At 39.0% G+C, this 22,439-nt stretch overlaps 1 protein-coding gene across 2 annotated transcripts; it reads right to left on the bottom strand.

The window, feature by feature from the left end:
- Nucleotides 1-1,842: 1,842 nt before the first annotated feature.
- LOC117991820 (protein FAM91A1) lies at nucleotides 1,843-20,988 on the bottom strand. Of its 2 annotated transcripts, none has more exons than XM_069505607.1 (20): nucleotides 20,808-20,988; nucleotides 20,576-20,660; nucleotides 19,041-19,148; nucleotides 18,344-18,445; nucleotides 14,943-15,124; nucleotides 14,203-14,303; nucleotides 13,558-13,735; nucleotides 11,542-11,675; nucleotides 10,627-10,726; nucleotides 9,582-9,689; nucleotides 8,902-8,988; nucleotides 8,633-8,811; nucleotides 8,145-8,311; nucleotides 7,286-7,510; nucleotides 6,838-6,984; nucleotides 5,385-5,750; nucleotides 4,409-4,761; nucleotides 3,243-3,346; nucleotides 2,676-2,745; nucleotides 1,843-2,326 (listed from the first exon to the last, which is right to left on the bottom strand). In XM_069505607.1, the coding sequence occupies exons 1-20, from the start codon at nucleotides 20,877-20,879 to the stop codon at nucleotides 2,216-2,218; spliced, it is 2,979 nt and encodes a 992-aa protein (XP_069361708.1). In that variant the 5' UTR covers nucleotides 20,880-20,988; the 3' UTR covers nucleotides 1,843-2,215. The 2 variants fall into 2 exon arrangements, with proteins under 2 accessions (XP_069361708.1, XP_034835330.1); XM_034979439.2 differs by having other exon boundaries at nucleotides 4,409-4,749.
- Nucleotides 20,989-22,439: the final 1,451 nt, after the last annotated feature.

Genomic DNA, 22,439 nt, shown 5'->3' with positions numbered 1-22,439 from the left:
CATACTAAGTGAACCTTACTATCCCTATAAAGTGAGCGTTTCGATTTGACGTTTGAAAAAAGTTGCTGATTTGACTAATAGTCATCAACCCTATTGTGACCACTACTATTTTGACTAGGGGTTAAACCTAATGTAATGGGGCTTTTCTTGGGATAATAATAATAGGTTGGGCTCTCCGATTTTGTCGCCTTTTATGATGACAGTGCAAGCTCTATCAGCTTTTATTCTTAGTAATTCTTTTAAAATAGCTTGTAGTCTTTCTTACAATATATTTTCGAAAAACTATTTCTATGAATAACATCTATACATTTATTTAGGTAACTCAGTGGACGTTTTTGTATTATGATTCTAACAACGCGTACAAAATCTAACCTCAGAGCCACAGCTTTTAGCGAAACGCGACGCAGCACTATACCTAGTACCACAGCCATGAAATATACAGTCGAATTACGAATGTACTTGTACAGAGCAACGGTGGGGTGGGTTGCAGAGCGCGGGCGGCGGGGCCCGCTGCACACAGATTCGCGTAGTCTGTGTGATTGATGGACGAGGGTTTACGTGAGCGTGGTTTTAAATATTTTAAGTGTCGTTTAGTAAGCTCTATCATAAAATGGTGCATTACTGTTCTGTCTACGGATGCTATACGAATTCTAAACAGAACAAGGGTCTAAAGTTTCACCGATTTCCCCGCGATTTTAATTCCAATTTTGTGACAACCCTTGCATATACCTACACGAGCGGCGGCATCGCTCGACTTCAAAGGCGTCGAACAACTGGTAGTATTTCGTTAAACTGTGCTAGTACCTACTAATATTATAAATGTGAAGGTATGTCCGTATGTAATCTTTTCACAGCCCGTTCGTTATACCAATTTTGACGAAATGTGGTAAAGATAGATAACTAGTCAAATATATGTAAATATTTTTATTCTAATAAATTTTTACAAGTACTTTTCTATCGCCAAATGCATCTGTATTCTGTACCACTAGTTCTGAATGCCTTTCCTAAAGAGATGGCTTGCGTCTGGAATACGGACATAATTATTCTTAATATATGGTTTAGTTTATTTAGCTATTGGTATTTAGGTTTATTATTTACACCACGTCCCATTGTCCATTTGTTCGTTTTCTCCCTAGCGTTAAGGCTGTCTGGAAGAGATCGCTATTTAGCGTTAAGACCGCCTTTTTGTACCTACTTTTTAAGAACTCTGTTTTGTAACCTGTCATTTTGTGTTTTGTGGTGCTATTAAGAATATACATACATAAGCTTCTTTTTAAAGTGTTCGCGTGGGTTTTTTAGAATATTTGCGCGGACAAAGTCGCGGGCATCATCTAGTAGCGTATAAAACAAAGATTTTCTATAATTTTATAGTTTGTCACTTTCGATCATGCTACAAAATCGTGGCTCTGAGGTTTAAAGCACATCTTACTACTGTTATATATACATTATTTTGAAACAATTCCATCTCACGATAAAATACATTTAAAATATATATAGAACATTATTCTATTTATTCACTGACCTCTAAACTAATACAAATACGCTGGATTTGCGATTGCCAGCTTGTTTTTGAAGCAGCCTGATTTTCGTCATTTTGGCGCTAATAGTACCATGATGGTGAGCGTACTCGGAACTAAATGTTAGTAATGATTCATATCTGTCAACATAGTGTCAACACGAGGACACGAACTGTCAATTTTAAGTCCCAGTACGCTCGGTGGGGCGCTTCGAATCGGCACAAAAAATAGCTGTAATTTTGTATGGCACTTTTTCCAGCGTACTTGTCTGTCCATTTCAGTGTCATACGATAAAATACATTTAAACTATGCACAGAACACATTCTATTTATTTCAATATACATATAGTCGGCTGCAGGTTGAGCTGGCAATCGGGGTATGAGGCGAGGGGACGCCCCGCACACCCGCACGGGTTAGCAAGGGGGCTGTGCAGGTGCGCGGGGCGTTCCCTCCCCGATTCCCATCTCAACCTGTAGCGTACTATACTTCGTATATATTTCTTGAAAAAGTTTAAAACAATTTTAACTACGTGTCCTAGTTTGATATTAGGTACGCAAAATCATTATTAATCTCACAAATATTACATTTTTAGTTTTTCGACGACAGCCAATCAAGGCTCAGGATTACACCAAGTCAATGTCAAAGTGAGACAGCATGCGTCTAATAACTCTCATTTCCAATGTTAGAGTGAGACAGCATCACTTCCCGTTCCACTCGCTTATGCGGCCGTTCTCGAAAACTAGATTTTTTCTCGGCAGTGGTACTAATGTACCGCGTTTGACTATGCCCATTTCTTCTCCAGGATAATACTGAAAACAATGATCTGTTTGTATTTCTACGCAGTAGATGGGAAATTCCGAATTAAATTATTTGTGGGCTACAGTAACTTGGTAACTTGTTTTTAGCATTGTGGCAAATTTTTGTACTCGTCTCTAAACTAACATGACAAGTCTCTAAATATAAATTGCTACCCCTCTCATATTTCTCAGGGTGGAAAAGGATAGCACTTAATTTAAATTTATGGCTTTAGTTTTAAGTTTTCGTAATTAATTAACACCACTATGTCCTCTTACAAATCCAACAATACGGAATATAATATGCATGTATTTTTTTTATAAATTGAATTCACTTTTTACATTGTTATAACATACGACTCACCTGACACTGTGAAACGAATCTCAATACGTCTGTTCGTATAAACTCGTTATCTTCTCTCACTTTTTCTAATCTGTAACAAATGACAAAGATAAATAATTGTAGGTAAGTAATTCAAGTTGTCGCCAAAAAATAATACAGCTTGTATTAGATGTTATAGAAGGGCTATTTCAAACAAAATTGAAAATTAAATTGACACTGGCCATCAAGTTAATTACTAAGGCTGCAAGTTGCATCAAAATATTTTTGTTTCGGATGGCCAATCTAGTGGGGAATACGTAAAGAGATCGTTGGGTTTTCTCGGAACCCACAACTTTTTTTTTTTTATTTGTACCAAAAACATTTACAGTAAAGAGAAAAAGAGAGTAAATGTGGACAGGGAAACACTTATCTCTATGACAGATCTCTACCGGTGACCCTTGCCAGTGCGAGAGGTTGTAAAGGGAGTAGAATAGGTACAAAAAGAAGATATAAATAATTATGAAAAGAACATAATAGATACTATGTAATATGTACTTTCGAATACTTCTCGAAAGATAAAATGCTCATGGTATTTCACAAAATACTTACAGTTCTGGTTTCGCTATCCTTTCCACTATACTGCTGCAAACTTTTTCGCACAATACCTCATCAAACAATGGAATGCCAAATTGGAGATCTAGAATCGTCCATTTCTGCAACAAAGCAATCAAAAGTTTGTCAGTGGTTCCATTGTATATGTAACAATCAAATGTCTGTGGTTTTTTTCTCCTTTTCGTAAAAATATGTACTCGTAATTGCAGAGATTTGAAACTACATATTTTTAAGGAAATCTAAAAGTAGACACTGATATTAATTTGTAAAGCGTGCCTTCATAACTTCATTGAGTTTGATTGATTAATATTCATATGTATTTTTTTATTTATTCAGATACAAGTTAGCCCTTGACTGCAATTTCACCAGATGGTAAGTGATGATGCAGTCTAAGATGATAGCGGGCTATCACCACACCATATCAGGGCTATGTGTCAACTGCCATGTCACAAATACTAAGTTACGGTATAAACCTTACTTTTGACACTTTTAGAATAGAATAGAATACATTCTTATTCAAGTAAACTTTTATAAGTGCTTTTAAATTGTCAACTAGTTTGATTTACCACTGGTGCGGAATGCCGTTTCTACGGAGAACAACCAGCAAGAAACTCGGAGGTTGCTCTTTTCAAGTGATCAATTTACAATAATATTGGGGCCGATTCTCTAGTAGGTACACAATCTCTAAACTAAATTAACAGGTCTAAATCTAGTGCCATCCTTTTCCGCAAGCAACATTATGAAAAGGATAGCAATAGATTTAGACGTAACATTTACATTTCAATAAGGTCGAGAACGTTCATAGAATCATCTCGAACAGTCTTAAGATCAAATGCGTGCGGGGTGCGTAAATTTTGAGAAAGGATTTTCGCATATTTATATTAATTTCTAGCTGATGCCCGCGACTTCATCCGCGTGGATTTACGTTTTTCAAAATCCCGCGGGAACTCTTTGATTTTCCGGGATAAAAAGTAGCCTATGTGTTAATCCAGGGTATAATCTATCTTCATTCCAAATTTTAGCCAAATCCGTCCAGTAGTTTTTGCGTGATTGAGTAACAAACATCCAAACATCCACACTTTCACATTTATAATATTATTAGGATTAGGATTATAAGGGTAGTGATTCAATTATATTCTATACATATTATATAACATACATACCTCTGGTTTACAAGTTTCGTCATCAGAGTTGTTATGTGCCGTATCAACGCCGCTGTCCCCCTCATTGGTAATCTCCGTTAACTTATCCGACAACTGGGTAAACATAGAGATCGACTCTTCCGCCGGACTGAACAAATCGCTCAACTGGTCGTCCAACTTCCTATCCCTCTTCTTTTCACTAAACTGCCTTACCAAATCTTTTTCACTCGACAAATCGCTGAACTTATCCATATTTAAATCTACCTTTTCCTTCTGATTTGTCAAATCACACAGCTGCTCTTCAGATTTTATTGATCGGTTGTCTTTCTCGCTTGTCGGCGTATGAATTGGAATTAAGTCATCTGAAATGGATTCTTTAAAAAAAAATTATTTAGCTCTCAGAACAATACAAACAAAGAAGAAAAATACAAAAACTAGCTGCCCGCAACTTCGTCCGCGTGGATTTAGGTGCCAGCGATGTCTCATTAACATCGAAATGACGTCATTTTGACGTCAGCCGTAATAAAAATATAGCATTAGCTCGAAACTTAGCAAGCGATTTAGCGTTCCGGTACGATGCCGTGTAGAAACCAAGGGGGTATGGGTTTAATAAAAACTGCCATATCCCTTCCAGGTTAGCCCGCTATCATCTTAGGCTGCATCATCACTTACCACCAGGTGAGATTGCAGTCAAGGGCTAACTTGTATCTGAATAAATAAAAAAAAAACTTCAGTCTAGTGCTGACGTCACTTAAATGGCGGCCACGCACATTAGCAATTTGCGGGACTTATATCTCCTTGACTTTCCGGGATAAAAAGTAGAATATGTCACTCTATGATTGCAGTCAAGGGCTAACTTGTATCTGAAAAATAAATAAAAAAACTCTACCTATGCAAAATATCACGTCGATCCGTTGCGACGTGATTAAAGGACAAACCAATAAACTAACAAACAAACACACTTTCGCATTTATAATATGGGTAGTGATGAACTTACTAATGGAATCCTTGGAATGGGTACGACTGTCTTTTAAATCATCGAAACTGATCGAGGAATGTATCGGTACGAAATCATCGCTAACAATCGATTCTTTGCTCCGAGTCCGATGTGTATCGATGTTTAGGTTATCGAGTTCTTCGCAGAGTAACTTTCCACTTTCGATGCTTGTGAAGCCATTTGCTGGGGAGCTGGCTTTACTGTCGGTGGTGGGTGTGACAGCAAAGTGGGACTCTATGGGCGACTGTAGGTTGCTGATAGGTTTTGTGTACTCTGTGGTTTCTTTGGCAGATTCGTTGGAGGATATAGATATTTCACTAACTGGTTTCGCCATGCCGCAAATATCCTTCCGTTTTCTTGGAGCAACTATAAATTTAAAAGTCGTATAATTTTTTTGTAGCTTATTTTCGGGACTACGTCCGCGTGGAATAAGGTGTTTTAAAGATCACTTTGGGCTTTCTTAAAATACTTTCTTAGTGCCCTCTACGTTAAGTACCCCGTAAACGGTTAAAAATGTTTGACAAACACGTAGTTAGTTTGACAAACTCAGCCGTACACCCTCAAGCATGTTTGAAAAACACGTAGTTTGTTTGACAAACGCATCAAACACGACCGTAGACGGTCAAATAATTTGACAAACACGTAATATACAAACATGTTTGACCGCTTACGGGGCACTTTACAGACAGAACTTACATGCAACATCTCAAATTCTTATACCCAACATCAGAGCTGCATTATATGCCAATCAGTTTCTCCTCTTACAATACCCAGCAGAAAATATTTTACATCGACCTTTAGAAAGAGATAGCGGTTTCGTAGAGCATTGTCTCTGTCGTTGAGACCGACAAAACGTCACATAGGTACGAGTGACAGAGACAACGAAGCCGAAACCTCTTTCTAATAGTCGATGTACAATAGTTACTGCCGGCTACTGTATATACGAGTATATTATGTAGATTTAATTATCAAGCAAATATAAAATCTTAACATATAAAAGGAAAGGGTGACTGACTGACTGACTGACAGATCTATCAACGCACAGCGCAAACTACTGGACGGATCGGGTTGAAATTTGGCATGCAGATAGCAATTATGACGTAAGCATTTGCTAAGAAAGGATTTTTGAAAATTCAACCCCTAAGGGGGTGAAATAGGGGTTTGAAATTTGTGTGATACACGCGGACGAAGTCGCGAGCATAAGCTAGTAAGCTATAATAGTACGAAGATTGAAAGATTATTAGTATTATAGGGAAATTTTAATTTTACGCGCTTTTCGGTGAAGGAAAATATTTTGAAGAAACCGGCATTAACATGCAGGTTTCTCCCTTTTCTTGAACGAGCGTCCAACAGCCGCACGAAAATTTTCGTATCGTGTAACCGCAGCCTAAGGTTGGTTAGGATATTACCGCTTATATGAAGTCGTTACAGGAATAAAATTATAGATAGTCACCTAATTGTACTGCAACGGGCGGATGCGCACAGCCCAAATCTGGAACTCCGATATCTGCCAGAGTCACGTATCCCGCAGAGCGTGTCAGCCTCAGTCGACGCAACAGCCGCCGCAAGCCGGTGTGCTTCCTCCATAGGCTTTGTAGTTCTGGAATCAAGTGTTACGGTGTCTACACGGGCCCAACAAAACTTGCATGAAAATGTCAAAACAATATTGAAACATTATTACTTTAAGCGGCGTTTGGACCCCAGATCAACTTGATAGATTTTTGACGACCGTTATTGTTACTCGATATGCTGTTTTAACGCTCAATAAAATCTGTATGCTTTTGAGATTTTACATCTCACCCAACTTTGATAGACTTCGAGCGCTGGAACCGCTGTTTGAAGTCTTCGTTAGCGCGATTGAATTTCACGTAGCGCCATCTAGTATGTAACTTAAGACTCACCATCGTGTATCTCAGCAGTGGGCGGGAAGGACACGTGCACCACAGTAGGTACGCCGCGCACGCCGGCCGCCTGTATAAGTACGGGCCCTCTTCTAAGGGCAGAGTTAGCTGCGGCTAGAGCGGCCGCCGCCGGGAGCGCTGCGGCTTCCGACTCTGCGCCCCACCACGACACCGCCAGCCGAGAGAAACCGAGCAGCGAACGAGGAACGCCGCGGAGAACTGTGCCTATGTGACAAAAGAAAAGAAAAAAGGGTATCCAGTTCAGTTGTCTAACAATGTGATTTCGATAGTATTAGGCTATCTACATTGTACAATACATCTTACCTTTGGTGAGTTACAATGTAGGAAGGCCATAGCCAGCGAGATAGTCAAGGTAGAGCCGCATCTAAGGCGACGAAGGTAGGAACGGCATTCCGAACCAGTGGTAAATTAAACCTGACTATTCATAAGCACTTTTAAAAAGTTTACATGAATAAAAAAACATTCTATTCTATTCTATTCTATTCTAGAAGCTTCGGGCAGCGCGGAGCTTACGTGCTGCAACAAGCCCAATCCAGCTTTTCTGACTCAGCGGAACCGTTGATACGGCCAGTCTGATAATGTGACAGTTTTTGTGTAAGGTTATGTGCATTATGGAACACATCTTACCTTTGGTCAGCAGCAATGTGGGAAGGCCATAGCCAGCGAGATGGTTAAGGTAGAGCCGCATCCATGGCGAGAAAGCTTCGGGCTGCACGAGGTTTACGTGCAGCAACGAACTCTCTTCAGCTTCTCGAACTCATCTGAGCATTTGATACGGCCAGCCTGACGATGTGATTTTCTTTGGTATAGGTTATGTACATTCTACAATACATCTTACCTTTGGTGAGTAGCAATGTGGGAGGGCCATAGCCAGCGAGATGGTAAAGGTAGAGCCGCATCCAAGGCGAGGAAGCTTCGGGCGGCGCGGGGCCCACGTGCGGCAACGCGCCCGCCGCCGCGCCCGCTCTAGCCTCTCTACTCAGCGGCGCTGTTGATATGGCCAATCTGAACAATAAGAATACTAGGTTACACTAGTAGCACAGCTTAAAAAATACTCCAAACACAATAATGGCTAATTTATATCGTTATATTATTTCTCGAAACTGGATGAAAGTTTTTATGCAAGTGAGCCTCAATAGCTCAACGGGTAAAGGAGTGGACTGAAAACCGTATGGTCGACGGTTCAAACCCCGCCCGTTGCACTATTGTCGTACCTACTCCTAGCACAAGCTTGACGCTTAGTTGGAGAGGAAAGGGGAATATTAGTCATTTAACATGGCTAATATTCTTTAAAAAAAAAAAAAAAATACTGCCACACCAACTTACCTATACTTGGTGACAAGTAGCCGATTTCGCGCTGGTGCGTCCAGCGCATGCAGCGCTTCACAGCGCAATAGGTCTAGCGGTCGAAGCTTAGGGCGCAGCGTTCGCAGCGCTACGCGGAGACACGCGGCAGCAGCTAGGTATCTTCTCGCTTCACCTTCGATCTCCGGATCGCCTACCACCTTTATTTGAAAAGGTGTGTTTAAACAATAATAAATTGTTGTAAACAATACATAATCATTTTAAAACAAAAAATAAGGTTACCATCATACCTTGTCCAATTCTATGAGCAAGCTGTCCAAACTTTCGTCACAGAGTTTTCCCACTTCGAATAGCGTCACCGCATGACTTTTTAGGTCCTGTAAATATTTGATATAGTTTTTTATCTGGACAACTGGTGAGTTTTTGACGAAGCAAATGCGATTACAGATGTAAAGACAATTTAATAGGGCACTTTTAAAAGAGCTGTCCCATGGATTGTCCCATGGAGGCAAAATAATGCTGTTGGCAACCTTATGTGGTCGACATCCAATGAAGCGTGTCTGCTACCTACGAACCTGGTCCTCTATAGGCAATACTATAAAAAAAAAAAAAAAAAAATTTTACAAGTGCTTTTTGAATTGTCTAGGGAATCTGCCACTGGTTCGGAATGCCTCTTACCGAGAATAGCAAGCAAGAAGCGCTATATAACGTAGATCCCAATTAAGAAAGGATTTTCAGAAATACCTGCCAAGCCAAGTCAGGGAGGGTCACCTACCTAGTTACAGTACGCGGCAGAAAGTAATGCACATCGACCTTTAGAAGGAGATACCAGATTTGTAGAGCATTGTCTCTATAATCGAGACCGACTAAACGTCATATAAGTATGAGACAACGCTCTACAAAGCCGAAATGTCATTCTAAAGGCCGATGTACATTACTTTCTGCCGCGTATGTATTACATAATACTTACAGGCGACAAATTCCCCATCATGAGGTAAGCGGCGAGCGTGGAATCGAATAGAACTGCCACCCTTTGTCCTGCATTATTCGTTGATGCATCCGACATATCCTGGGACTTCTAAAATTTTACAAAATCCGTAAATCAAAACTATCCTTACTAATATTATAAATGCGAAAGTGTGTCTGCCTGTCTGTCTGTCTGCTAGCTTTTCACGGCCCAACAGTTTAACCGATTTCCTTGAAATTTTGTACAAAATTAACTTACATCCAGGGGATTTTTATTGCGGAAAATCAAAAAGTTCCCATGGGAATTTTAAAAAACCTAAATTCACGCGTACGAAGTCGCGGGCATCATCAAGTTGTATATAAGCTGGCGTTACTTTGCGTAAGTCAATTTCGAAACAGAGTAACATGCAGCATGCGTAGGTATGCATCGCCCAACCTCCCATTGTTAAACATGCAGGAAAACCATGCGTCAAGACGCACCACCACCATAACGCAACACCACACAAATCCTCCAAAACTCACTCAACTTATGTTTCACTTCTCGTATGTGACACTGAAGCATCCTCAGGAGATGTAGAGCTTACACTACACATTACTGATCTCCTATGTTTAGCAGTGGGATGGGCGGGCAGTGCGTATCGCATGCTGCATGTTTTGTGCACCAATATTTGTCTGTTTAAGCGGATTATAGCAAATTAAGCTTATGATTCCTTATATATTGAAACTATATGTTGCATTTATTTGTACACGCTGAAATATAATATATTTTTCTTTCAGATTTTATTTCGGAACTTTAGATAAAATTGATTTTAGAAAAATTCCTGTAAATAATAATAATAAATGGCGATGGAGAGAGCTATGCTTGGAATTTGTTGTGTTAGAATGGGACTTCGCACCGGAAAGCTCAGCGTTGGAAGCCCCCCCCCCCCACTAGGTGGACAGACGACATCAAACGAGTCGCTGGAAGCCACTGGATGGCGCAAGACCGCGGGGTGTGAAAGTCCCAACAAGTGGACTATCGGTTGATGATGATGATGATTAATAAATACCTGTTTAGATGTTGAAGGTATGTCTTTAATAAGTACGGGGTCCATCTGTAGATCGTCTTCTACGTGGGGGTCAAACGTTAACGGCGCTATTTGTCTGTACCTGGAATAAAATGTAATAGGTTTATTTACAGATACCTCATTATATCAAAGCTGAAACCGATTCACTGAGATATACGCAGCACAAACCACTGGTTATAGAAACTTTAGATTTCGCATGTACGACATATTGTATAATGTATACAGGTCCACATCGCCATCGGGGTATGAGGGAAGTTGTGGAGGAGGTCAAGCCACTGGAACCACAACAACCTGGAACAAGGAACCACTGGGTCAAGAAACTTCAGATTTTGCATGTAGGGCAAGTAGGTTACCTCAATGTAGAATTCCCCTAAGATTTTCAGAAATTACATCCGAGCAAAGCCACTCAGGTTTCACTAGTACTATTTATATAAACAATCTACAGTGGACCCCCGGTAATCCGACAAACACTTTGCAGGGCAGTGTCGGACTATCGAATTTGTCGGATTATAGAGTACTGCCTAAGACCCCCTATAGTCCCGAATTTTTTACAAAATAGTATCTTGTGATCCAAAATATCATATTTTTCTTTAATTGTCAGTGTTTTGCCATTTGTGCTTTCGCTTCTGAGCTTGTGACGATATTACTAGGTACGAATACGTTCCTAAGACATAATGAATAAACAGTAAATAATGAACAAACGCTAGACCACACCGCTATCTTTTTCAAATTTCAAATTCAAACTAAGCAATCAGAATCAAAACAATAGCACAATAGTGATGGTACACGTTATAACGTGTTCAATCATCAATGCATTAGCGAAGATTGTCATGTCGGATTACAGGGGGTGCCGAATTAGACAGGGGCCGGATTACCGGGGGTCCACTGTATACTAACGGCTGATGGTGGTGTGTTGTGAGCGCGTCTCTCCAAGATGGGTGCTGCGGCGACACGGGCTGAGGCTGCAGACACTTGGCGAAGCCCAGGCGACAGTACAGCGACACTGCTTGCTTCACTAGCTCACATTCCACCTGCAATCAAATCTTGATTCATGATGATGATAATAGGCTAGTTGACACTTTTTTTAAGTAGGTCTTAAATGGTTAATATTTGTCCTATTAGATCAAAAAAATTAACACTATATTTTTTTGCACCCTAAAAACCATAAAACTTTCATTTAAAAATATATTTTTCTTAGACAGGTAAAAACACTGTCGGCCATGTTTGGCCGATAGATTATCTGTGCTCTGACGTCATGCATTTGTAAACAACAGCATAACCTCCCAAAGTTTAATAAACATGACTTCTATACTAGTTTACATGAAAAATATAGTAATTATCGTTATTGTATCATCTGAGAACCTAAAAAACGCATCGATAAAGACCACAGGAAAGTTGTGGATTAGAGTGCCCAGTGAAATAAATATACGTAACACGCGAAGACTTGCTTAAAGGGATCCTATATGACTAACGACTTCAACCCAAATTTATTTTTGCAAAGATCACTTTGTTGTAAGTCTTACTTAATAACTTATTCAATTTATAAAGAGAAAACGATAATTGTTTACGTTTACTATGAGTTTTTAGAAATATATAAAAACAAGCTTATGCTCGTGACTTCGCCCGCGTGGACTTCATAAATTTCAAACCCCCATTTAACTCACTCAGGGGTGGAATTTCAAAAAATCCTTTCCTAGTGGATACCTTCTCTTTACCTACAAAGAACACACCCACCAAATTTCATGTATCTAGGACCAGCTGTTTAGATGTTTAGGCTGTGCGTTGATATATAAGTTAGTCAGGACTTTAAATTTTATATATATGGATACTACGTTAGCTCCCGCGTGACATAGGGATGACATTTCTTTGTTTACATATTTAATGACGTCACATCATGGCTGACAGCGTTTTCTGCGTTTCAAATAAAAGTAAAAACTGTATTTTTTTAAATTGGATTTATATATCCATCCTGCGTTTTTAATTATTGTTATTGATATATTTCGTTGTCTTAAGCAAAATACTATAATAAATAATCATTTATTGGACGAAATTAGATATGAGTCAAGTAGCCTATTGATGGCCAACTGACATGCCCACAACCCTAATAGATTTGTGACGTCACACTTTCATGGTCTATTCAAATAGATATGCTGATGATGCTGGTTATATCCAATGCCTTAATAAATTAATATACAAAAACTCTCCCAGTCAGCGTAGTTACCGCAGAGAGATCATTTTCCACTCTTCGCAGGGTAAAATCTTTGTTGCTTGCCTCAATGATACGGAAAAGATTATCCAGGCTAGCTCTCCTAAATAAACACAAAGATGTGAACCTGGATAATATGTAGGAATGTATCGATCATGAGCGAATTCATACTTCGACTCTCACTTGGCGGATTTTCGGGTGGCTGTGCCCACAACCTTTTTTGAAGGCTGGAAGGCTGGAAGGCTTTTTCCGCGCCTACGTCTACGGCTGGATATAGGTCTCTTGTAGGGACTCCCATACACCACGGTCCTTCGCCGCCTTCCACATGCCACGGTCTTGCGCCGCCTGGATCCAGCGGCTCACTGTGACTCGTTTGATGTTGCCTGTCCACCTAGTCGGGGGTCGCTGTGCTTTCCGGAGCGAGGTCTTCATTTCAGCGCCTGGTAGCCCAACATCTATATAGCCAATAGTTCATCAAGCTATGTACCCCACCCATTGCCACTTCAGCTTCGCAATCCGATGAGCTGTGTGTTACTCCAGTTCTCCTACCAAATTTCGTCCCATTTTTGATGGGATTACATAACTCTGTGGATAACTGTCTCCAATGGCTGCTGAGTGAAAGGCGGACACTAACTTGTCCTAACTTTGTCCTAATTTAGTTCAGACTTAACTAGACTTAAAATGTCTGTAAACGTAGCAAAACCTACCTGTAACACGGCAGCCAGCTCAGCGACGCTAGTATGCTCGTCGATGGACACGAACACTTTGTACAGCAGCGTCTCAAAGTAGTCCCCGGCGACGCGATTCATCACGAAACCCTTCAGAGGTGGCACTGACACCTTGTCAGCTGAAGTGATTGGCACATCTAGATATATTAGACCGCGCCTGAAACATAACATAATGCACCCATATTTTTTAAAAAGAATATTAGCTATGTTAATCATGTCTAATAATCCCTTTTTCCCTTCACCTGCCTAAAGGGGTAAAATGGGGATTGAAAGGTTATATGAAAGTCCTATGTTTTTGAAGTTAGAGATATGAAAATTAGATTTAGATATTCTAGGTTCCGTGCCTTAAGGTGAGACTGAGTGAGTACGTAAGTGAGGGCTTTTCTTTCTTTCTTCGCTCTGGGCTGGTTTCCGCACTTAAACGTTTCCGTCTGTTGTGCGTGTATTAGGCTATGGGTGACGTGAAATCAAAGAAAAATAGGCGATTGGTAGGCTACCTAGCGTCAAATGCCATTTCACGCCTGCCAGTTACGTCGAAGCCTCGACGTTTTGTTCCAAGCTCATGTTGCCGAACTCGGCAGTGGAATCATTAAAGTAGAGGGCAGTGGTTTTAATATATGATACCTGTACAGCCTCTTGACGAGGTGGTAGTCGAGGGTGCCGGCGGTCTGCGAGCCCTGGTCTATCAGCAAGTCTATCAGAAGCTTCTCTTTCTCACTCAGAGGCTAAAGAAAAAGAAACAGCAAGTTACGAAAGTTACAGTGATCGCAAAACAATGAGGATCCACACTGCCAATTTATCCCGACAGGTGGCGCATAAGTGAACTGTATCATACATCTTTTAAATAATAATAATTCACGAGACAATCGCATATTGTACCGTTCGCGTTAGCATCAATTCTTAGCAAAGCTAGCAAACAAACAAAACAATGGTACTGATTCTAAGCACAACCTAATTTTAGAGTATTCACATCCTCTTCTTACTAATGTAATATGAAAAGGACAGACGCAGTTTGACAGTTTTCAATTTAATTTTTAGATGGTAAAACCCGTGATTTTAGCGCAGAGTCGCGAGCCTACTGTTCAAAATTGTAGCGTGCACTAAATTTTAGAGTATTTAAATGTAAAGTTCATGTTATGTCCCTTTTTAGCATTGTTAAAAAGAAAAGGATGCAAAAACTCTAAATTTAGTTTAGAGAAAGACAACGGAATCGATATGATATGAGATTTGGTACAAAGGTAGCTTGCATTCCGGAAATTGACAAAGGCAACTTTTTATCCCGGAAAGTCAAAGAGTTTCCACGGGATTTTAATCCTTTAATTGAATTTGGATGGTGGGTTTTCCTCTAGTTAAAAATAAATTACCTTCACATCTTCTTCAAGGACATATCCCAATTCAACCCTCCACCACGGCTGCATAGGTATGTTTAGGGGCACGCGCGGTAGAAGCGAGCGTATGGCCCTGGAGCGCCCGCGCCGGCCCAGCGAGCGGGCTTTGGCTACCAGCTCTAGGTATTCGTTACGACCCACGCCTAGCAGCCGTAAACCTAAAATACATATTTAATCATCATCATCATCATCATCAACCGATAGACGTCCATTGCTGTACATTATGAGAGAAAAAGCTAAGAGATTTAAGAGTTACTTAACGCCCATCCATTTAAGCAATTTCGATGAATTTTGGTACAGACAGTTCACAGCATCCCAGAGACAGATATAGACTATTTTAATGCAGATAACATTAGGGCGATTGTCTAAAACCTGCATCAATCATTATTACAATCTCAATTGTTCTGATTGGCTGTTCTTGTTCCAACAATGCATTGTGGCCAATAGTGAGCGAGCATTAACCAATCAGAGATGATTGCGATCGTGACATTGTAGCTGTCAAACAACCGCGGTAGGGCCACAGGTAGATACATACCACATTTTTTTAAAAATTCGGATACAAGTTAGCCCTTGACTGCAATCTTACCTGATTGTAAGTGCTGATGCAGTCTAGTGTAGTAGTAGTGTAAGTGGTATGGCAGTTTTTATTAAACCCACACCCCTTTGGTTCCTACACGGCATCGTACCGGAACACTAAATCGCTTGGCGGCACGGCTTTGCCAGTAGGGTGGTAACTAAACAGAGCCGAAGTCTCCCACCAGACCAGACCAGACATTTAGAAATTATAAAATTACAAACCCCTGCCGGGACTCAAACCCGGGACCTCCCACTAATAAGACAACAACGCTTACCACTGCGCCATAGAGGTCGTCAAATTTATTAACTTGTAATCTGCATTAAAATATATCGTCAAACTACAAAATAAACTGAAAATAATTTTTTTTATAAAAATGGCGAGCAAACGAGCAGAAGGGTCACCTGATGTTAAGTGATTACCGCCGCCCATGAACATTTGCAGTACCAGAGGAACCACCAATGCCTTTCAGGAATTTGTTGGTCCGCCCCCTTGAATAACCCCATGTTGTAATCTAATGGGAACACCACTGAAGGGAGTTGATTCCATGTGTTTGCATGCGTGGAAAAAAGGATCGGGCACAATGGGTGGTCGAAGTGCTCCAGAAACCCAGGTGATCATTAGATATGGACTACTTTTTATTATGGAAAGCCAAAAGTTTAAAAAGTTACATACAAGTGGATGAAATCGCAAGTAAACTACAATATTAAACAATGTCTTAGATTACAATCATGTATAAAAACCTACATCCTAAAAATCCTATTACAATGTAAAGGATTATTTAAATGATAAGCAAGCTTGGGAATGAGTTGCTTAACGACTTTGTGATAGTTCTAATAAGTTTCAATAATTTTGTAAAGTGGTGATAATAAAAAGAATACCCGGCTGAGTTTGTTGTGGGCTCTTCTCAGACCTGGGCGCGTTTGGAACCCTCGTAGCTTTAGTTTTAAGTTTGCGTTATAATAGGCTACTTGACACTTTTTTAAAGTTGGTCTTAAATGGTTAATATTTGTGCCATTATATCAAAAAAATTAACACTATATTTTTTTGCGCCCTAAAAACCGTAAAACTTTCATTTAAAAATATATTTTTCTTAGACAGGTGAAAACACTGTCGGCCATGTTTGGCCGATAGATTATCTGTGCTCTGACGTCATGCATTTGTAAACAACAGCATAACCTCCCAAAGTTTAATAAACATGACTTCTATACTAGTGTACATGAAAAATATAGTAATTTTCGTTATTGTATCATCCGAGAATGTAAAAAACGCATCGATAAAGACCACAGGAAAGTTGTGGATTAGAGTGCCCAGTGAAATAAATATACGTAACACGCGAAGACTTGCTTAAAGGGATCCTATATGACTAACGACTTCAACCCAAATTTATTTTTGCAAAGATCACTTTGTTGTAATAACTTATTCAATTTATAAAGAGAAAACGATATTTTTTTACGTTTACTATGAGTTTTTAGAAATATATAAAAACTAGCTTATGCTCGTGACTTCGCCCGCGTGGACTTCATAAATTTCAAACCTCCATTTAACCCACTCAGGGGTGGAATTTCAAAAAATTCTTTCCTAGTGGATACCTTCTCTTTACCTACAAAGAACACACCCACCAAATTTCATGTATCTAGGACCAGCTGTTTAGATGTTTAGGCTGTGCGTTGATATATAAGTTAGTCAGGACTCTAAATTTTATATATATGGATACTACGTTAGTCCCCGCGTGACATAGGGATGACATTTCTTTGTTTACATATTTAATGACGTCACATCATGGCTGACAGCGTTTTCTGCGTTTCAAATAAAAATAAAAACTGTATTTTTTAAAATTGGATTTATATATCCATCCTGCGTTTTTAATAATTGTTATTGATATATTTCGTTGTCTTAAGCAAAATACTATAATAAATAATGATTTATTGGACGAAATTAGATATGAGTCAAGTAGCCCATTATCACCACTATATCTTACAAATCTAACACTATACCAGACAATCAATAAGAGTAATTTATTACCTATTTTGAATAAATCATTTGACTTTGACTTAGACTTTGACATCATTTGCTTACCTTTTTGTAATCTTCTAAATATATAAAATTCAAAGTCCTGACTGAATGACTGACATAGATATCAACGCACAGCCTAAACCGCTGGTCCTAAAGACATGAAATTTGGAGGGTCTATTCTTTGTGAAGAGTAGGTATCCACTAAGAAAGGATTTTTCGAAATTTCACCCCAAAGTGGGTTAAATGGGGGATGGAAGTTTGTATGAAAGTCGCTCATTTTTCAAGTTTTTTGCATGAAAATTGGTATTTGGGTTTTCGATTACAAATGGAGAAATACGTGTTTCAGGATTTTAGGAAAATTCGCCCATAAGGGTGGTAAAATAGGGGATGTAAGTTTTTATGGGAAAGTTTTAATTATTGATATTATAATTGACTTGAAATTTGGAAAGTAGGTTTTTTCTTGAGGTTAGGTGTCAGCTAAGAAACGACTATGAGAAAATCCCCCCCCCCCCCCCCCCCCTAAAGGAGTGAAATGGGGGTTGGAAGGTTATATTTGTGTTATTCGGTGCTGTTTAGAGTGCGTGTCCTGATGTTATAATGTTTGTTTCTGAAAAAAATGCCATTTGTTTCCTGTAGGCCACGCGGGCGAAGCCGCGGGCAGAAGCTAGTAAAAGATAATACAAGTGGGTAGATAAAATTGTTGAATTGATGTTTTACTTGTCTACTTAGCTCAATAAGCGTGTTCTCATAATTAATTATCGTATTATTTAACATAATAATTACTCACAGTCAGCAGCAGTAAAATTAGGCATAGTGTCATAGCTCTTCTCACATTCTATCAGCAGTGCCACCACTTCAATATAATATATGAACGGAGTTATTCTTAATCCTGCCAAATAGGAAAAAAGTTTAAAAAAAAAAAGAATATTAACCATGTTAAATGACTAATATTCCCCTTTCCTCTCCACTAAGCGTCAGGCTTGTGCTAGGAGTAGGTACGACAATAGTGCAACGGGCGGGGTTTGAACCACTGACCTTTATGAAAAGTATCTTAGCCTATTATTTACATAACTAAAATGATGCTAAAAATAATTTCCTGCAGAAACTACTCTATTTTTATGTTAAAAAATTGAAAAATAATTGTCGTTTATCGCCATGTGACGTCATTGATCACCTTTCATACAGCGTGACGTGACCGAATCAGTACCCTTATTATATGCGAAAATTTGTTTGTTTGTTGGTTTGTCCTTCAATCCCACGGTCAATTCAGTCCTTCAATCCCACGGTCAATTCAGTCCTTCACGCAACGGATTGACGTGATTTTTTGCATGGGTATAGATAAAGGTTGGAGTGACATGGCTACTTTTTATCCCGGAAAATCAACGAGTTCCCACAGGATTTAAAAAAATCTAATTCCACACGGGCGAAGTTGCGGGCATCAGCTAGTTCTAAATACATTAAATAATTTCATACAAACTGCATACCTTTAACAATCATATCTGCTAAGTGATATGGGTAGAGCATGAGTCTCTGTATACTGCTCTGTACCAAGGCTTCATAATACTTCCTCTCGTCTTTCCGTACTGTTCGCACTACAAACATAGTACGTACAAAATGACTTCTTATGCGCCATTTTAACTCTATGGGTAAAATATCATGTCAAAAGTATTCACCTTTAAAATAAGGGCTAAAGCTGTACTTTTGACATGACATTTGACACATGTAGTTAAAATGGTGGAAACTTAATACTTATTTTTTACGCATTATAAATAGTATTGTTTTTCCCTTAACAAGTATTACACCAAAGGACATAAAAATAATACAATAAAATAGAAAGCATAATAGGTAGCCTTATTTCTAATATAACAATCTCTTCCTGGTAACTTAAGGATATACAATAAATGAAGTGAGTGGAAAAAACATTCTTCTTCTTCTTATTTTGCTTTATGGCTTTCAGTTGTGCCACACCGAGCACAATGCACTTCGCTAATGTCACATAGAAAAAACATTCTTATTAAAGTTTTTATTATTTAACCAACGTAGGTAAGGTAAGGTAGGCATACATTTTGAGAATACACTCGCCATATTTGGTCTCCATACTTTAAAGGTATGATTTTAGCCATTATTTTAAGGGTACATGAAAGTCGACACATAGCAAATATGGCAAGTGCATTCTCAAAATTTATGCATCATATCCTTGTATTTAGTTTGTACACCGACAAGCCTACTTTTGTCAGATGGCTGGCCAGATACAACTAGCCAAGACAAGTGGAGCAAAATTTGTTCCAAATGACAAAGAAACAGGCAGACAACTCAAAAATTGGAAAGAAAATTTACTATTATTATTTTTTCTTGAACAAAAATCAACATTTTGGCATTAAATCCTGATGAAAAGTTTAACGTTCCTCAAATGCCTTAATCTATCTCTATCTATATATATAAAAGGAAAAGGTGACTGACTGACTGACTGACTGACTGATCTATCAACGCACAGCTCAAACTACTGGACGGATCGGGCTGAAATTTGGCATGCAGATAGCTATTATGACGTAGGCATCCGCTAAGAAAGGATTTTTGAAAATTCAACTCCTAAGGGGGTGAAATAGGGATTTGAAATTTTGCAGTCCATGCGGACGAAGTCGCGAGCATAAGCTAGTCTAAATAAAAGGAAAAGGTGACTGACTGACTGACTGATCTATCAACGCACAGCTCCAACTACTGGACGGATCGGGCTGAAAGTTGGCATGCAGATAGCTATTATGACGTAGGCATCCGCTAAGAAAGGATTTTTGAAAATTCAACCCCTAAGGGGGTGAAATAGAGGTTTGAAATTTGTGTAGTCCACGCGGACGAAGTCACGCACAGTTCACAGAGTTCACATACAAAAAGTACAAAATAGATTTACAATACATAATAACAAATTGGCTTATAATAATTAATACGTACTTATTGTTTCAGTTCTTATAAGAATCTTATAGGTTTATATCTATTAAGGTACTGTATAAAAAAGACAACTGACCTAAGCTTCCTCGAAATCGCAGCTGATTTTTTATACTGAATTCGAATATGTATCGTTCATATTCTTTCGGAGACTCATTCAACATCTAGAATGCAAATTTATAGGTTGTAAGTACAAAAACTAATAACCCAACATGCGAAATTGATGGTTATTATCTTCAATACTATGATAAAACACAAGGATGGTATAAATTTTTAGGAAAACAATGTAAACACGCAAGTGATAACAACACCTTTCTTATATTGCCAGGTAGCTGCTGCCATTGTATTTTTTTCCTTATACATTCGTCAATTTCATCCTCCATTATGATATACTCTCAATCACTTCTACATTAAAATAAATTCAATTAAATAGAGAGTACAATTTTATTCAACAATTTGCTTAATATTTTAGATTTTGACTTGACAACTGACGTACCTACCTACTACTTATAATTAATATTTTAGACTTTAGACATTTTGCCAACCGTTCTAAAACCTTTTATTTTATTGAATTATATGCAGTAGAAACGGGTAACATTGATATAATAGATAGCTGGTTTTTTAGTATGCAATTTTTAAAGTTTTGCAACAAAAAGATGAATATAAGTCCCGCAAATTGCTATTGCGCTGGAACCATGTCTCATTAACATCAAAATGACGTCATTTTGACGCCAGCTGAATTAAAAATATATCTACCATCAGATCGAAACTTCAGTCTAGTGCTCACGCCACTAAAATGGCGGCCACGCGCATTAGCAATTTGCGGGACTTATAACAGTAAACTTTTTGAAATCATTACACATATTATTATCCATAGGGGCTTTACCTGTATATAATTCTAAAACAGATTTTAATTTATTTTTATGCGTACCTACCTAATGGTTTTTTATTTATAGTGCAAAATGACGAAAACAATATCGGGGCTCCTCCCTAATCTCCCAAGTTTACCAATCAACAATCTTTACTAATAAATAAAATTGAAGTATCTATCTGTAATTGCGAAATAACTAGGTACCTCATTTTAAGCTCGTATTATGGTTATTTGAACTGTACCTACCATAACTGAATCACATGTTTTTAAAATTGTTGTCTGTCTGTCTGTTTGTCTGTCTGTTTGAACGGGCTAATCTTCGGAACGGCTGAACCTATTTTGACGGGATTTTCACAAACAAGTAGAGAATTAACAAAAGTGATTCTTTTAGACCGTTTTACTCTTTCTGTGGTAGGTAGGTACCTACTACCTACGGAACGCTCAGTGCGCGAGTCTGACTCGCACTTGGCCGGTTTTTTTTCAAAACAGATGCTATTAATGGGGAGGGAGAGTATGCGACAGGTCGAGATGCCAATCAGGGTGGGGACACCCCGCACATCCGCACAGCCCCCGCACTAGCCCGGTGCGGGATAGTGCGGGTGATGTCCGGGTGTGCGGCGCGTCCCCCCCGCTTCATACCCCAACTGCCATCTCGACCTGTCGCGTACTATACAGGGTGTAACGAGAACGCTGGCAAAAACGAAGACGGGTGATAGTACTTACTGATGATTACTGATACTATTTTGATACCTACTACAAATAAAAAACGTGAGATTTTTTTTTAAAATCCTGTATTTTGTAAAAGTTCACGATAATAGTTCACGCAAATAAAATATCTGATTGACGCTAGAGGTCAACGAACGTTACGTAGGTAAGTAGGCCACTCGGAGTCAATGTGGCTAATTCCATTGTACACAATCTCTAAACTAAACTAAAATGGCGTCTAAATCTATTGCTATCCCTTTCATAATGTTGCTTGCGGAAAAGGATAGCATTAGATTTAGATCTGTTAATTTAGTTTAGTTTAGAGATTGTGTACTAGAGAATCGGCCCCAATGCCGCGTCGTAGGGG

Source organism: Maniola hyperantus, chromosome 20, assembly GCF_902806685.2.
Source record: "Maniola hyperantus chromosome 20, iAphHyp1.2, whole genome shotgun sequence".
NCBI lineage: Eukaryota > Metazoa > Arthropoda > Insecta > Lepidoptera > Nymphalidae > Maniola > Maniola hyperantus.
Note: the sequence above shows the minus strand (reverse complement) of the source record. Positions and strands in the feature narration are given on the sequence as shown.

Bases quoted from the DNA above. Each gene is read 5' to 3' on its own strand.
- LOC117991820 (XM_069505607.1), bottom strand. From the start codon at position 20,879: ATGGAGGATGAAATTGACGAATGTATAAGGAAAAAAATACAATGGCAG. The intron at 18,446-19,040 runs GTATGCAGTTTG...CCTATTTGGCAG, and splicing joins AGCAGATATGATTGTTAAAG to GATTAAGAATAACTCCGTTC. The intron at 8,989-9,581 runs GTAAGTATTATG...AAATATTTACAG, and splicing joins TGATGGGGAATTTGTCGCCT to GACCTAAAAAGTCATGCGGT.